General features: G+C 37.3%; 1 protein-coding gene across 2 annotated transcripts; it reads right to left on the minus strand.

Annotated features, from left to right (window-relative positions):
- Positions 1 to 2,291: 2,291 nt before the first annotated feature.
- LOC120304800 (protein PXR1-like) lies at positions 2,292 to 16,535 on the minus strand. 2 transcript variants are annotated; one of them, XM_039335760.1, is made up of 5 exons: positions 16,378 to 16,535; positions 15,654 to 15,790; positions 12,458 to 12,576; positions 2,977 to 3,033; positions 2,292 to 2,462 (listed from the first exon to the last, which is right to left on the minus strand). In XM_039335760.1, exons 2-5 carry the CDS (start codon positions 15,670 to 15,672, stop codon positions 2,424 to 2,426), a joined length of 234 nt encoding a protein of 77 aa, XP_039191694.1. In that variant the 5' UTR covers positions 15,673 to 15,790; positions 16,378 to 16,535; the 3' UTR covers positions 2,292 to 2,423. The 2 variants fall into 2 exon arrangements, with proteins under 2 accessions (XP_039191694.1, XP_039191693.1); XM_039335759.1 differs by lacking the exons at positions 15,654 to 15,790; positions 16,378 to 16,535 and adding an exon at positions 15,874 to 16,364.
- Positions 16,536 to 16,861: the final 326 nt, after the last annotated feature.

The raw sequence follows: 16,861 nt of genomic DNA on the forward strand, positions 1-16,861 counted from the left end.
GTTCTTGCAGGAAAGACCAGAGGGAAAAAGAAGGGGCTGAGCACATGGGCAGTAGGTTTTTATACCCCCTCTAACCTTTTGTTTGGAATAGTTTCTTGTTCCTGTGGCATGAAACTTGAGGCTATTTCTGAGTGTTTTTCTAGGCCTTGATATCTGTGGTTTAGTCCTATTATGTCCCAAAAGTCATCTCCAGCTTCCCTGGGTCTGGGCTAATGACTCTTAAGAGTTTCTTTGTCTTCTTGAATTCCCTGGCTCCAACCTTCCTGATGGTTTTACATCTGCATTTGTATAGGGCTGGCTCTTGCTTGGGGCAGAGATTTGAGGCCAGAGAGATTTGGTTTCTGCTTTTAAAAAAATCCCTTTGAGGAAAAATATATTTTTCTGCCCCTTTTAATATTTCCTTCTTGGGGAGGGCTAACTTCCCTCAATACTATTATAGAAATATAAAAAGTTGAGATTTGATTTTAATGTCTGATTTTACTGCAACAGAGAGAGTCGGAAGTCAATGCCTTTTGTTTCTTCTCCGCCCCCTTTTCACACCTTTTTTGTTTTGTTTGTCCCCTACTATTTGCTTTTGTATTTTCACATTTTATGTTATAAATGAATAAAACTAATTAAAAAAGACAGCTAGAAGTCAAAATAAGATGAAATGAGATAAGTGAAGAATGCTAAGAATAATGCTTCTTATTCAAAAATAGAAAGAAAAAAATAGTATTTCATTAGTTCAGCGAGAATGACAAAGTGGTACCATATAGCAAAGAATAGAGAAAAGGGTTTTTTTTCCTGCTGCTAGTCTCCAGTAACCGGTTTTGGCTGGGTTTGCATACTCTGACACAAAACTAGGTAGTTAGTGTGGGTTTGCAAATCCCACCAGTGTGATTACTTTATAGCACAAGGTGCTATATAAATCAATTGAATTAATGGTGTTAACTCTAAAGGATGTAGAGAATGGCCTAGAAGGACAGGAGAAAGAGCCACTACTAAGGCAATGATGAGATAAGCACAGGTTGAGTCCCTAATTCACACAACAATAAAGGGAGAAGGAGGGAAACACATCCAAAGTTTCCAGATTCTGATACTAGAGGTATTCTTCGGGTTACAGCTACTTGTTCAGCCATTGTTCAAACTTGTAATGGTTCTGAATCGGGGGAAGGGGGGACTTATGACCAGTCCTTGGAGTTCTGCCCATCGCAGCATTGCTACATTCAGATGATCACTAACCATGTTTGGTGCCTAGCTGGCAATTACAACATTGCAGCAAACTGCAATTATGTGAACAAGATTTCCCGTGTTCTTTGCCGACTTCCCACAAGCAAAATCAATGGTGAAGCTGACAGGAAACTGGAAGTCAGTCATGTGAGATTCCCGCTTAATGACAGCAACCAGGACTGCCAGGACTGCTGTCACTAAGCAACACAGCCACATAAACCATGTTACTTAATGACAGTAATTCCAGTCCTTACTGCTATTGTAGCCTTCCATAGAGTGGTTCCAATAAAAGTAGTTTCATATTTATATGGCTTTGGTTTCTTAGTCTGGCCTATTTTACAAGGCTAATTTTAACCATGGCTTGATATGCTTTCTTTGATCATGGACATACCATAATGCCATCAATATATTGTTCATACTGATTATATGAGCTTCCACTGATCTAATTTTAAAGCCATCTAAATGACTGCCACCATATTTTGTAGCACCCAGCCCTCATGTAATATTACCTTTCATGTAATCGCCAGGTTTAATATAGCCAAGTGCAATTGCTATTTCAGTTCCTTACTTAAACTTCTCCTCATAAATTATATGGCATCACTGCTTCATTCAACACTGAGTTTTTATTTTAAGTAAGTGTAATGTCCTGCCATGAATACAATCATCTTCAGAGGTCATGGCCTGTAGATGAACTATTTCTAGAGTAGTGCAGATTGAATATGATCATTAATGACAGAATATTATTAAATGACAGAAAAACAGAATAACAGATTTGGAAGAGACCTTGGAGGTCTTCTAGTCCAACCCCCTGCTCAAGCCGGAAACTCTCTATACCATTTCAGATGGTATATGTCTGTTGGGTGGAGGATGAAAAAACAAATACTGGTATGTAATTGAAATGTAACAACTTGTATGAAGACAAGATTAGTTGGCTAACCCACTACTTGTGTCTTGAACAAGACCATAAAGGTGGGGGTGTGTTGGGTGTTTCATTACAGGCCCCATTCACTTATTGATCCTTCCTAATATGAAGCCTCAATCAAACGAGCAAAAATGAAAAAGAGCAAAACAAGCACATCAGGTTAAGGTAAACCAAAATAAAGACATTTTATTTTGAAGAAAATGAACATAATTTTTGTTTCTCCTCCAATGCCCAAATAACCTTCACTAGTGGAACTTCAATTCAGCTGGAAGGTGTGTGGGCTGCCTCAAAGTCATTTCTTTTCCTTTTTCTTCTTATCACCACTGTGAGTCTGTGTGATTAAAAGAAAGGCATTGTTTGACCTTAAATTGAGGAATCTTTTATCCTTTCAATAGGATAGTCCTGCAGGGAAGGGGGGGGGGGAGAGATGAAAGCAAAACAGGCCTGACTCTGTTTTAATGAGAATGGTTCACTACAGGCTACTCTGATGCCAGATGACTCTCTAGAAGACAGAATCTGGATTTTGGAATGAGAAGTTTCAGAGTTGGGACTTTTCAGCTTGAAATGTTTTCTACACCGCTAGTGGAAAGTTATTTTCTAGCAGGACTGCTGAAAGGCTATTAATAGTAGTAGCAAAAAACAGTCTTTTTCAATTGATAACATTTCATATTGATAGTCTATCTTCAACTCTAATAAGTCCACAAATCGCCCATCCTTGCTTTCTGGGAGTTGATAAAATCCTACACTTCTGGGAACACCAAGCTGGTGAAAATAATTGGCAACTATAATTATTGATACCGTACATTTCTTTTCAATCTATCAAGCACCCACTCAATTTGTTTTACCTTTCCAGAATCACTGTCAGAGCTGCTGCTGGAGCTGTCATCGTCTTGCCCGTCATGCTAGGAAATCAAACCCAAGAGATTAGGCCAGCAGCAGGATAAAACACGGAATTTGCCAGTCAACTGACACTGTATGTGGCAGTCTGTACCTAAATGGTACAGTCCTTATTTTTCACACAGGCCCTGTGTAGACACTTATGATGGGAAAATAATCCCACTTAAGAACCTTAGAGGGTTGCTCGCAGTAAAACTGGCAGCAATGAGTTTGGTGGAGAGAGAATCAGAGAGTTGGAAGAGGTCATTTAGATCATCTAGTCCAACCCCTATTTGGTGCAGGGATCCATATGAAAACATCCCTGACATTCAGTCACTCCCTGAATATATCTAGTGAAAGAAAACTCATGTCTTCTCCTGTTAACTCTTCCAACTGTAAAACTGCTTTTATTGCTACAAATATTTTTTTTCCTAAAATAAATCAGAAATTACTCTTTGCTAATGTAGAACCATTATTTTCTTATGCTTTGAGTCAGTACAAACCATGCCTTGATCAAGTTTCAGATACTTGAAGAATGCTGTTATAGCTCTTTCATTTTTCCTAAACATTTTCAGTTACTTCTATCTCTTCAGATAGAACTTAATTTCCAGGCCTCGGATTATACCCTTCTCTGAACCTGTCCCAATTTATCTGAATCATCTTAAACTTTGGTGCTCAGCACTGGAGCAAAATTTAATAGAAGGATAAAGTATGATAATTACTGCCTCCAATAGGACAACTATACTCTATAGCAACCTATAATTGCTGTGAATTTTTTTTTTTCTGCACCCACACAACTCGCATTCAGTTTGTAACCAATTACTCTTCCAAGATCTTTTTCTAGTATGGCTAAGCTAGGCATATCTCTTCTATATCTGTACATTTCATTCTGACTCCTAAATGAAATACTCAAGAAGCTATTTCATTAAGAACTTTAAAAAAATGTGGAACACTTGAAGGTTTGGGGGATCTGACACTTTTGGTGGTGACACTTTTGCTTTCACTCTCAGTTTGATAAGGGACAATTAACATTCCTTGAGTATTTGCATTTTTTTTTTTTTTTGCCAGCTGTGTACCCATTCAAGAGGCACAGTGGTCTAACCGTTAAGATGCTGAGCTTGTCAACAAGACGATAGGCAGTTTGAGACCCAAGTACTGCATGTTGGCGTGAGCTCCTGTTTGTTGCCCCAGCTCCTGCCAACCTAGCAGTGTGAAAGTATGCAAATGCAAGTAGATAAATAGGTATCACTTCAGTTAGAACAGTGTTTCTCAACCTTGACAATTTTAAGGCAGGTGGACTTCAACTCCCAGAATTCCACAGCCAGCAATGCTGGCTGTGGAATTCTGGGAGTTGAAGTCCATATGCCTTAAAATTGTCAAGGTTGAGAAACACTGAGTTAGGTGGTAGAACCTTCCATGTGCTCAGCATGTAGCTATGCTGGCCACATGACCAAAGAAGCATTTTTGAACAATCCTGGTTCCCTCAGCTAAGAAACAGAGATGAACACTACCCCCCTAGAATCGGACACAACTGGACAAGGGAAACCTTTATCTTTACCTTTTGTACCCACTTAACATTCATAAGCATTAAAAGAAGGCAAGGGGAACATTATGTCATCATGCAGGTGATACAACTTAATAGTTGAAAGAGATGTTGTATCAAGAACAAATAAACATATAAATATAAACAATATGCAACATTTCCATGATGAACTCATACATGACAGAGAGACAGAGAATAATTATCTAGATTTTTAGTCACAGAATTGGCCAGTCTTCTGTTCAAATTAGACCTTAGGTGAGGCCAGCCTACTGTAATCTTTTCATTGAACAACATTGATATGTCTAACGTTTGAATATATTATAATTTTTCTATGCCTCTTCTGTTTTTGTCCAATGATGTTTATATTTTGCTGTAAACCATTCTATTATCAGCCTGCATGTGTGTTACTTTTTACACCTCAGTCATCAAGCAAGAAGAATAAGGAGCAAAAAAGGCTTTTTGGGGGGGGGGGAGTGGTATAATGAAGGATCTTTTTTTTTTTTGAGAGGGAAAGCAATGACACTCTTCTTGCCAGCTAGTAATAAAAAAGGAAAAATATCCTGTCTCTGCTCTTTATATTAAAGATCTATTAGCATTAAGTATCCCATAATCATTCAGAGTAAGCCTCACTATTGAACTGTGAAGTGCAATAAATTAAGAGAGGGCAGATGTCACATTTATAGAAGCTATTATGTGTACGTGTGTGTAGTGACATTCTTAAGATCCATCAAAGAATCTGGTTATCCAAATTTGACAATGATTTTTATTGATTATTATCATATATTATATATCATGATAATATATTGATATTAAACATTAATTGATTAATATTGTTTTTGATATTATGAAGTAATTAGGAGTCAGAAATCCATACCAATTTGTCACAAAACAACCAGAGAAGTACTGACTGTTGGACTGAATCATGGTATGCAATTTTAGTTCAGCTGAAAGATACAAGCTGCATTAGCCCTCCAGCCCGCTAGGTCAGAAATAATTTAAAAACAGAGGGAGAAAAAACAATCTATAGAATGTAAAAGAATTATAGTAGTTTACTTGAAACACTAAAGAAAGAGAATTTTTTTTAGTTAATGACTGGCATACGTATAGTACAGTATAATAAAATAGGCAAATAGAAATAAATTCTAACTAAAATGTGTAAAACTAAGACAAGTTTGTAGTCCTATAAAAGCCTTTTAATCTATAAGAAAGAGCAGAACCTAAAATCTGTTAAAACTATCTACAAGACTAAATCTATAAAACCTTTAAAGGGATTCAGTTCTCTTATTATATTGGAACTCACATTTATGCCACAATACTATAAAATATTGTGGATAATTATAAAATCTATTCCAGTGATATCTAATAATGATAAACACAACCCACAGATTTTACATTCTTGCAATTATATTTGAAACTCCATTCCCAAATAGAATCCCTCAAATAAAATCAATGTAATCCTTGCTTTCTCACTGAAGGCTTAAAATTCAGTTTGGTGAACAATACAATTCACTGCACAGAGAGAGAGAGAGAGAGAGAGAGAGAGAGAGAGAGAGAGAGAGAGAGAGAGAGAGAGAGAGAGAGAGAGAGAGGCACTCACAGTAACAAATACATCTATCTCCTGGCAAATTGCTTATAGTTTTCTTGTCCACACAATAGCAAATTAGGGATTTGCATCTGTAAGGATGGAGAATAAGAAGCCCAGTTTGCTATCTTTCCTAAAAGCTGCTCTCTGTTCCCCCATCTCCACCTAGTAACTAGGAGTTTCAAATGAATCACACAGACCTCTTCCTTTCCCACCATTCCCTACCTTTGAAAGAACACTGGGCAAAGAGCAACTACCATAAAATAAATATCTCACACAGTAAAAATATAGGGAGGAGGCAGAGACAATCCCTGTTACAACAAGCTCTATCTCTGCTCCCCACCTCATTTAAAAACAAAACCATTTCAGTGTATCATCCCTGTTTGGTTTTTTGGGGTTTATTTTCCTGGTTGCTTTTGCTTTACCCATCCTTGAGTCAGGTGGATGGGTAGACAAGATGGAGACTGGAGCAAGGAGAACGGTGCTGAAGTAGAAAAGTGAATAAGGAAAGAAAGGATGGAGTGAGGGAAGGTAAAAGCAGTGGAAGAGGGCAAAGATTGGATGAGAGACAGGAGTGGCCGGAGTAGAATGGGTAGAAAATGGGGCGGGGCACACATGCAATAAAAATTGAGAAGAAGGGGGCCTGAAATAGAAGGCAACAGCAGCAGCAGGAAAAAAAAATAGGGACAAATGGAAGTGAGCCAAATGAGAAAATATGAATCAACAGAGATGAGAAGGGGAACCAAGACTATCACTGGTATCAGTGAGATGGGCGGCATAAAAATGTAATAAATAAATAAATATAGTTCAGCAGAGGGAATTGCTTGTGTCTGTTGGCAGATACTCTAGGACAGGACATATAGTCAGGCTTAGAAGGATTATCCTGTCCCATGTTTGACTTACCCAATTTTGTTCTCTAGCCCAGGATGCAATTGGTTTAGGGAAGGGTAGAATGAGGTGGTGGCAGCAAAAATATAGGATAACATGGAGCAGATGGGAAAGAAAGGAGAAAGACAGAGGTCAGAGAAGTGGTTATGCCAGGTTGGGAAAAAAATGTCATGCTGTTGCTACTTTAGCAGAAGCTAAGGAAGGGGGTTAGGGAGCGGCATTGTTACAGAAACAAATAAGAACTAACGTAGTGCCACAATGAAGCAAAGTAATTGATAGTAGAAAATAATAGGTTGGTACTGCAACAAAGAGCCCATCATCTCAAAGATAGGAAGAATGGGAGATGGTCTGGGTTTAGGTGTCTGGAAAGGCTTAACATCCAATTCTGAAAATAGTTTAATGGCAGAGTCCACTGAAAAGAATATGCACCCAGAGACAAACCTCATAAACAATGTATCCTGTGCTAAAGGAAACAAGAATGTTATAAAAATATAGAATGAAGAAGTTTACTGGAACTCATCTGAGGTTCTACATCTGTTTTCCCCAAGACTAAAACTTGGCCAACCTGGTTGTGAGATGGCATGCAAGTTTGATTGTGTAATGGAATTAGTGTGAGCCGATTACTGATACTGCCTAAATGAATCTTTTACTACTTGATTTTGTGTTTAAAGTCTCAAATTACTATGGAACAAGAAGCCAAAACTCTGGTATTGATCTTGGAATACAGCTGTCCCAACCTCTTGCTATAGAAAGCAATGCAATTCCAGTGAGACCTCCTCAAATTCTTTAATGGCACTTTGGGAGGAGCAACATGCTATTAAAGAATAGCAAGAATGGTTCATGGACTCTGGGTGGCATCTTTCTGTATTAAATAATACTTGGACATTACTCATATTTTGAATCCCAGACTGAGTATCGACCTGAGTTACCCAACATTACCTTCATAACAAGCTTAGGAACTAATCTAGGTTCATTGGCTGGGTTCACATAGAACCTAAACTACAATGACTATATACATTGAACAAGTTGTATCCAAAGAAACAAATCACATTATGACTTCATGTGAGGCCTAGTTCACACAAATCGTGTGACTGGATTCCTGCAAAAAAGTGAAATCAGAAATTGCCCAGACCATTTATACTGTTGGGCATGTCATGCAAACCTAACAGACAGTGATTTACCCACACCCTCCAGTACAAACACTGTGTGGTTGTACAAGTTAATCCAGGACTTCCAAGCCAAAGTTGAAAGCCTTTTTGCCAGCTCACACTACTATAGTAATTAGCTAATTTAATGGGAGAGGGAATGGTGTAATTATGGGACTTTCCTTATGGCATGATAATGTGGGCTATCATGAGGAGCTCCTGTATGCTAGAATTTATCATCACTTACTTATTAAATGAGTGGGATCTTTTCCTTTTCTATGTATTTCATGTACAGTAAATAGAAAGGTATCTGATAGAGTTGTTAAATGCAGTGACTAAAGAATACATCTCACTGAGCCTTTGTTATGAATGAACCAAAATTGCTACACCCCTTCAGCGGAAAAAAGGAACTGAAGCATGCCATCCAGTATCTTTTCTCCATACCATCAATACATACTGTATTAGCATGCCCTATATGCCATAAAATGCTGTGATATAAGAAGATGAATGTTTAAAAAGCAAGCTTTCTATCTCACTCTTAATCTACTCTGAAAGCTCATTCACAATGTAACCTTTGAATGACTTCCTTCCTTAAAACATGTTTTGCAAAGGAAATTCTTACATGCCCAGTGCCTCTTCCTCTTTAACTTTTTGCTTTAGTTAACCTGGCTGGGTTCAGGCTGACTCATGTTCATAACAGGGAAGAAAGAGCCAACTGAACTTGAATTGTTCATAAAAGATTTAAAACAACTCAGTGCTGAGTCATGCCCAAGGTTAATGCTTGGCATATTATCATAGTACATGAAAATTCAATACAAAAGTCAGGCTTCAGATTAGATGAACACACATTTCTTCTCCACCCCTACCAAGAATGTGTCTTCATTAACTAATTTTAGATGCATTATTCTAAAAAGGTTTCTGCATGATACCTTCTGCGTTTTGACCATTTTGGACAGTCTTTCATATAATTTTCCTCCTACTCTACTATCTGGAGCATGTTTATATCCCCTCAAATATGCACACTAAAGAGATCACAGTAGGAGACAAATCCTACTTGTCTGTTAATGGAATGACATTTGCCAGTTGAACTTTCTTCCTCCCAGAACCTGATCTGGAAAGTTAAAGGATCCTATGGAAATATTTTTGGGTTTCTGGCTGAAGGCAAATGGAAAGAAGAGGAAAGTTCTACTACTTGAGTGAATATTAATCACCAAATATTGGGGGCATTTTGTCTTACTCGTTCTCTTCCACCATAATGTCCAAGCATTAATGTGAATTGAACATGGCAGGTTGATCCACACATTAGTTATTAAATCTGCTTATCAGTGCAGTCTTCCACATTGCTGGAAAATGATGTGTGACAATTGGGGAAAATTTGCTGACCACAACTATCACACTGTGCACACTTTCCATTGCTTCAAATTCCCATAGTGGATTCCCTCAATATATTTTGAAAACACAGAAGTTTTAGTTCTCCACAATTCAGAACATGCCTAATATTTAGCCCCAAAAGCATTTTCCTGAGCGTCACAGATTTCATGAAAACATTGAGGAGAACCAAGACAATCAGGAAAAATAGAAGAGAAACTCTGCCTTGATCTAAACATGAAAATGCATGGAAAATATACTTTTAAAAAAGACATTGATGTTTCAGATGTTTCAGAGCACCATTACTGATGATTTGCCTTCTTCTCAAGGTCTCTAATCATCTTCATTTATCTTAAACCTGTCACCGATTTTCACATTTCAATCCTTTCTCCTTGCCACCCAGGATAATCTTGAGTAAGAGATATTAAACCATCTCAGAGAGAAACCACTGCATTGAGAGCATTGCTCTCGGACATATTTATCTGCATGTATTTACTCCTTATAGAAAATACTTGCTGCCAAGCCTCAAATATGAAAGCTCTGAAGGCCTAATGATTAAGTGAAAGATTTCAATAAAACATTGCCCCAGGGGCTGATGTAGAATGTAATTACTGGGCTGGAAGAGGTCCTTCAGATTGAGCCCAGCTTCGCCTGCTCAATGTAAGAATGCAAAATATTAGCTTCCCAGACAAATGGTTGTCTAAACTTCTACTTGAAAACATCCAGTGAAGGTGTATCCATCATCTCTCTGGGTAATTGGTTTACCTGTCAGAATACTCTGTTAGGAATGGTTCCCCCCCCCCCCAACACTGAATCAGAATCTGTCTTCCACTAACTGAAATTCATTATTCTGTACAGTCTGGAATGAGGGAGAGCAGGTTTTGATCTTTTGCTATGATATCTTTTTTTCAAGTATTTGAAGAATGCTATTTTATCTCCCTTAGTTCAGGATTACATAAACCCATCTCCAATCTCTCTTCCCAAGTCTTAATTTTTACTTCCAATCACCTTTGTTACCCTTCATTTATCCTATTCCATTTTCTCTGTATTTCACAGGTATAGTCCCGAAAACCGAGGCAATAAAAAGTAGTTTTCTATTCTAAAACAGAATAGAGTAGAATGATTACTTGGAATGGAAATTTATACTTTGTGTGATGCAGTCAAAAAATTGAATTTTCTTCTCTTTGCAGGTCTCATATTCAGTTTGCACTCAAATGCAATATCTGCTTCTTCACTAATTCTTAGTTTCCCCCCCCCCTCCCAGCCCATTTCTATTGCTTTGGGATCAATTTATAATTGATCTAAGTTTATTCAAGTCCCTTTTTCTGAAGTCCATGTTGTGTGGACTACACTTGTAGTTTCCTTTAAAATTAAAAAGTACAGCATCGCATGGGTGCTTTCCTCCAATGTTCCTCCTACTTTCACTACCCAACTAATTGTTTTCTATTGATTAGATCAAAACAAGGACAGTTTATTCACTTTTCATCTTTTACTCTGTCAGGGAGAAGACAAAAGGCAAACTGAGTGGAAATACCATACTTAGCAGGGTTTGTTTTCCAACAGATGCCAGAGCAATTAAAGTTCCCTAGCATTACTAACTTCACCTCTCTCTGAACATTTTCTTTTGGAAGACATCGTCAACATTACCTTCTTGCTTGGCTAGATAGACATAAGAACAGTATTGCTTTTACTTCTTCTTCCATTCAGTTTAACCCAGCTGTTCTCTGCAGCACTGCCAAATTAACTCATCTGGCTTTATGAACCGAGATAAATATTTTTAACTTATGATGCAACACTACCTTTCTGTTGCTTCTGATCCCTTTGAACAAATGGTCAGTTCTGCTCACTAAACCAAAGCTATAAAACTGCATCAGGTCGATGATTTAACATGGCTAAGAGCCAAAAAGGAAGAAAACATACAACAAAAAGTGAATTAATGACAAAAGATTTTCCTGCCAGTTCTCTATGGCATTGGTAATATGGTATCTTTTATACCGCCTTCCACTTTATCATATGAAATTGGCTGACGCTGAGGAGTGTAATTGTGATTTAACAAAATTCACATTCATTTAAATATGGGTTTAAGCATTGCTCACGATCCCATAAAATCCCTTCCAGTCCTTAAGAATTCTGTGAAAACTATCAGTATTATAATTTTAAGTCATGTAAGGTAATTTATTTTATTTGATTTACAGTATATCCTCATGGCAACATTCCTTCTTTCGGTCTTTCCCATAAGAGAGAAATGATGTAGGCTGAGCTCAGAGTTGATGGCTAGATCAAAAAGTAGTCCTCAACCTACGACAACAATTGAGCCCAACATTTTCATTGCTAAGCAAGGCAGTCATTGAGTGAATTTTGTCCCATTTTATGACCTTGCCCGCCACAGTTTTTAAGTGAATCACTATAGAGTTGTTAATTTAGTAACATGGTTATTAAGTGAATCTGGCTTCCCTTTGAATTTGGTTGTTAGAAGGTCGCAAAAGGTGATCACGTGTCCCCAAGACATTGCAACCATCATAGATAAATGCAATTACATCCAAATTTTTGTCATGTGACCATGGGGAGGCTGCAATGATCATTAGGGTGAAAAACAGTTATCAGTCACTTTTTTCAATGTCATTGTAACTATACGGTATAAATTATAAACTGAATAAATTTTTGTAGGTTGAGAACTACCTGTAAGTAGAGAGTTTCCATAATGGAAAATGAATCTGAACAATACAAAATACAAAATTTGAATTTGTATTTCTATTCTTAGTCCAAGAACTTAATGTATATACCACACTACAGTGAAAGGCGATAGAAAGCTGAATTAGGTCTACAGAAAAGGTTATGCATTATTGGGTCACCTTCAAAAAATGATGGAAGGCATGGACATTTTTTTACCTGAAGCCATTTCTATTCCTCCCTTCTCATCTTACCTTTTTCTCCTTTTTCTCTTTTTTCTTTTTCTTATCCTTTTTGTCTCCATCTTTATGGTCTTTATGTTCTTTTCCTTTGTTCTTTTCATCCTTCTTGTCTTTGTCTTCTCTCCCAAATGCTAAGAAAGGCAATGAGATTTCAGAATATAGGGAAATCAGCTGGGACATTCACAGATCAGAAAAGTAGAGAACTAAGGGAATAATACATCACATGCCTTGATTTCCTAACAAGGACATTTTGAAATGGTGCCAGCCAGCATTTTCCTGCATATTATGTGTTGCAGTGCTGAACAGCTACTCAAGCTTCATAGGAAGGGTAGAGCTCAAGGGAAAACTTTGAGGACAGAAGAGCAACAACGACTGCTGATTTGGTAGATGTTTTTTTTTTTAAAAACTATTGCTTGTGGAAAACAGATTAGTGGCAATTGAAATGAAAACAAGATTATTCTTTTATCCAAGATTTCCAGTTAGGTCCAGCATTAGATAGTTGCATAAAATCATTATTTTGTTGCACAAGAATACTTTCTTCATATGCAATACAATCTCATGCATTAGAATAGCTTTATAGCATATGCGGAGATATTGTTTAAAGGGCCACTCCCTATTTCCATTGACTTACAAAAGGGAAATTTACACTACATTGGAGACTAGTCTAGGTGGAGCATATGGCATAGGCCATTCCTTCTTTCAACACCATTCTGTTTCCCCACCATTCCGAGAGGATTATGTCATTCTATCTACAAAGACACAGTCCTGAAACTGGTGTATGAAAGGCATTCAGTACCATTAACTATGTAGCTGAAATTATCTCAAAAGTCTTATCTTCTATAATGACTCCTATTCCAAAGGCTAAAGCTAGATAACCCTGCTTAATCATGCAAGAGGAGCAAGCAAGAACTTGGCCAATCTTGGCTAATCTACATTTAGTATGAAAGCAGCCTATGGCTTTATGGGTCAGGTTCTGAATATCTCTGATACCGCTTGCCCTGAGTAGAATATGCTCAGCTGGTAAGAAAGAGGGCTTGCTGAAGGTCCCAGTACTAAAGAAAGGCCACCTTTACGGTCCCTTGATCCTTCTCATTGGAATTATTTACTTCCTCGATATTCAATGGCCTCCCTCCAAGAAAGAGAGCAGAGAGCATAATAACATGGCTCTACAGAAAGGCATTCCATAGGTATGTAGATTGCCCTACTGCAAATTTATCTAAGTATTTGAAATATTTGTATAGCCGCTCATCTTGAAACAACTCTGGGTGGCTTACAACCGCTAAAACAATTAAACCAATATAAACAGTACATAGCCAATAGCAATAAAACTAAAACTGAAACATCCGGCACCATAACCACACTTCCCTGATGCACCCGTATTCTTATCCCACCCCAACCTTGCCCAATGCCTGAGGCAAGTGCCAGGTCTTAAGTGTTCTCCAAAAAGATGGAAAAATAAGGAGCTTTCAAATTGCAGTGAGGAGGGTGTTTTACAGATTAGGGACTGCAACAGAAAAGGCAAACTTCTGAAGACCCACAAAATGGCAAAGTTTAAGAGAAAGAACCTGGACCAAGTCCAACCTATCTATTCAGGTGGGATGGATAGATGTTCTAGGGAGAGGCGGTCCCAGAGATATCCTGGTCCCATGCCATATATAGCTTTAAACATAATAACCAGCACTTTGAATTGCACCCAGAAAGTAACTGGGAACCAGTGCAGGATAACCAGTGTATAATATGAGCAAACTTACAGATACCCAACACTGCCTACTGCTGCATTCAGAACCAACTGTAAATTCTGGGGCAGCCCCAGATAAGAACATGGCAATAATCCAAATGACAAGTGTCCACAGTGCACGGTTACTATGATCAAGGCTTCCCAGCCCAGGAAGGAAAGGACAAAATTGGTGCACAAGACAAATCTATACAAAGGCGCCTTAGCCATGATGGTTCATCAGATTGATTGGTTATTGTTGTATTAATTGGTTTAGGTTTTTAATCCTATTATATTAAACTTGTGAGACACTTAGCATTAATGGAGTGGCTTATAAGTGAAATGAATAAATAATATAAAAACTAAATTGTTAACTGGGACAAATTCCATTCTTCGTTTTGTTTTCCCGCAAGGACCTGGAATAGAAGCAAAAATAAACTAGTAGAACAGCAGTTAACCTGTTGTAAGAAGCAAATGACCAAAGGTGTAAGTCAAATGTAACCATATCTTCATCTCTAGCACCTTTTATTGGTTGATTGGTGGGTTGGGTTTGTGAATCTCATTACTTTTTATACTGAGGGTAAGGTTATTTCATATAGAATAGGTTACACCTCACTTTCTCTAAGAACCAATTCCAATGCTTACAAGTCTGTGTATTTTGAGATATGATAGCAACAAAAAATAAATTAAAAAAAGAAAAGAATAGGGTCTCAAAAAAGGTGCGGCAATGTATTCTTTATATATTTATGGGACTTTCTAAAGACATAAAAGACAACCTTATTTCATCCTTGAAATTTCTACAATCCTTCCTTGGGGAAGAAAAAAATGGATGCAATGATGGAAAAAACATAGGAAACTTATGAATCACTGGACAATAAAATCAGTGACTCAAAACTAAGGTGACTACTACTTAACCTTTACTACTATTACTCTATTATCTGTTAATTGCTGAAGTTCAGTGTAATGATTAAATTTGTTTTTTATCTGCAAAGAAATTACAGCATTCTGATAAAGGGACTAAGTTTCTATTCAAAGTAGTGTCTTTCACTAATGACTTAGGAAGAATGTTGAAACTAGATTGTCAGTAGAAAAACAGAGCTAGAACAAAATGGAACACAAAACTAAAATGAAGAAAAGAATTATCTTCTGAAAAAGACAGGAAAATAGGAGATGAGTTCCAAGTCAAAACTATGTGGGACTCCCAAGATTATGTGATAAATAGCTCAAGTGAGATAGGAAGGAATTGAGGAATTCAAATCTGAAAACTCCCACTGAATGCTATTTTTATTCTTTAGAAACATTAACAACTGTGTATTTTCAGAATGTCATATAGTAGTTACGCATAGCTATACAGAATGCAAGGCATGATAAAACAAAATAAATTCAATATCAATGCTAAGAAATAAAGGAGATATTTATTTACATCTTATATGACACAGACACCTACGGTGATTTGTTTTCTTTCCTTTTTCTAAATGAAAAAAAGGACCCTACCTTTTAAGATCGAAGACATTGTTCAGTAACAATACAGTTATTACAAAATATATAATTAATTCGTCAATGCTCCACACTATGTTTCTTAGGTCAGATCAGTATAAATTAAGTTGTATCTAAGCAGGACTGTAAGATTCCTAGGATAAAAGGAATAAAAATGGTTATGGACTTCTTTTTTGTCATTAGAAGACTAGATAAATAAACTATCAGATTTCCAAACCTCTATTTAAGAATCTGGTTTCACCAGTTTCCATTGGCTCATCCGTCTTCAGCCCGTAGCAAACAACACAGACAATTTGTACATATTCTCTATGCTTAGGTTCTTTATGCAGAAGTTTCAAATATGATAAATAGGTTTCTCTACGTGTGAGACCTTAATGGAAAGAGTTTGGTTTCTCATTCATCTTCCTTAATTCCAGGGCAAATAAACACACCCAGAGCTATTACAGATTTATAAACTGCATGAGTTCACAACCACCATTCATGCACCAAATAAAATTCGGCAAGCCCTAACATTAATTTCTCCTATGGGCTTGCTTACTTAAATAATTGCTTGCTCTCCTGAAAGTTGATTAAACATCAAAGCAAAATATCTTCAATCTGATTCATGCAGCACCCAGTCCCAGTCAAGACACAGCCTTCTAAAGCGCTTTCTAATCGTTCACAGAACAAATCGTTCACAGAAAAGAGATAAAGGTACAGTTATACAAGAAAGCCTTCTCACCTGGGGAAGTGGAAAGGGAAGCAAGCCCTTCAGTGCAGACTTGACTGAGAGAAATGTAGCTCCTGCTGTGGATATTCCTCCTCCCTTTTTATGATCTGGGAAAGAAGAAAAACTGGTTCCAGCCAGCACCAGGCTTATACACCCTACACAGAATGACTGGGCAGTATGTATACAGTTGCTCACACTAACTTCATTCTTAAATCCTGATTATTCCAGCCAGTTTTGATAGGCCTGGGTGTCAGACAGGTTGTCTTTATTTGACCAACTTGTTTCTCAAATGCTATTACATCCTATAATCTCACTGGATATAATTTAGTGTAGAATTTATGATGGAGCACAATATGTTGTCCAAGAACTTATCAAGTGCATTATACTAAAAATTGTCTAAATTATTTTAGCATCTAAGGAAAAACAATCCAGCAAATGCCTTTTCTGGGATAATATATAATAGTATCATTCATAATCATAACTTCAGTTATGATTG

The sequence above is a fragment of the Crotalus tigris genome, unplaced genomic scaffold (assembly GCF_016545835.1).
Source record: "Crotalus tigris isolate CLP2741 ecotype Arizona unplaced genomic scaffold, ASM1654583v1 scf7180000017658.5313226, whole genome shotgun sequence".
NCBI lineage: Eukaryota > Metazoa > Chordata > Lepidosauria > Squamata > Viperidae > Crotalus > Crotalus tigris.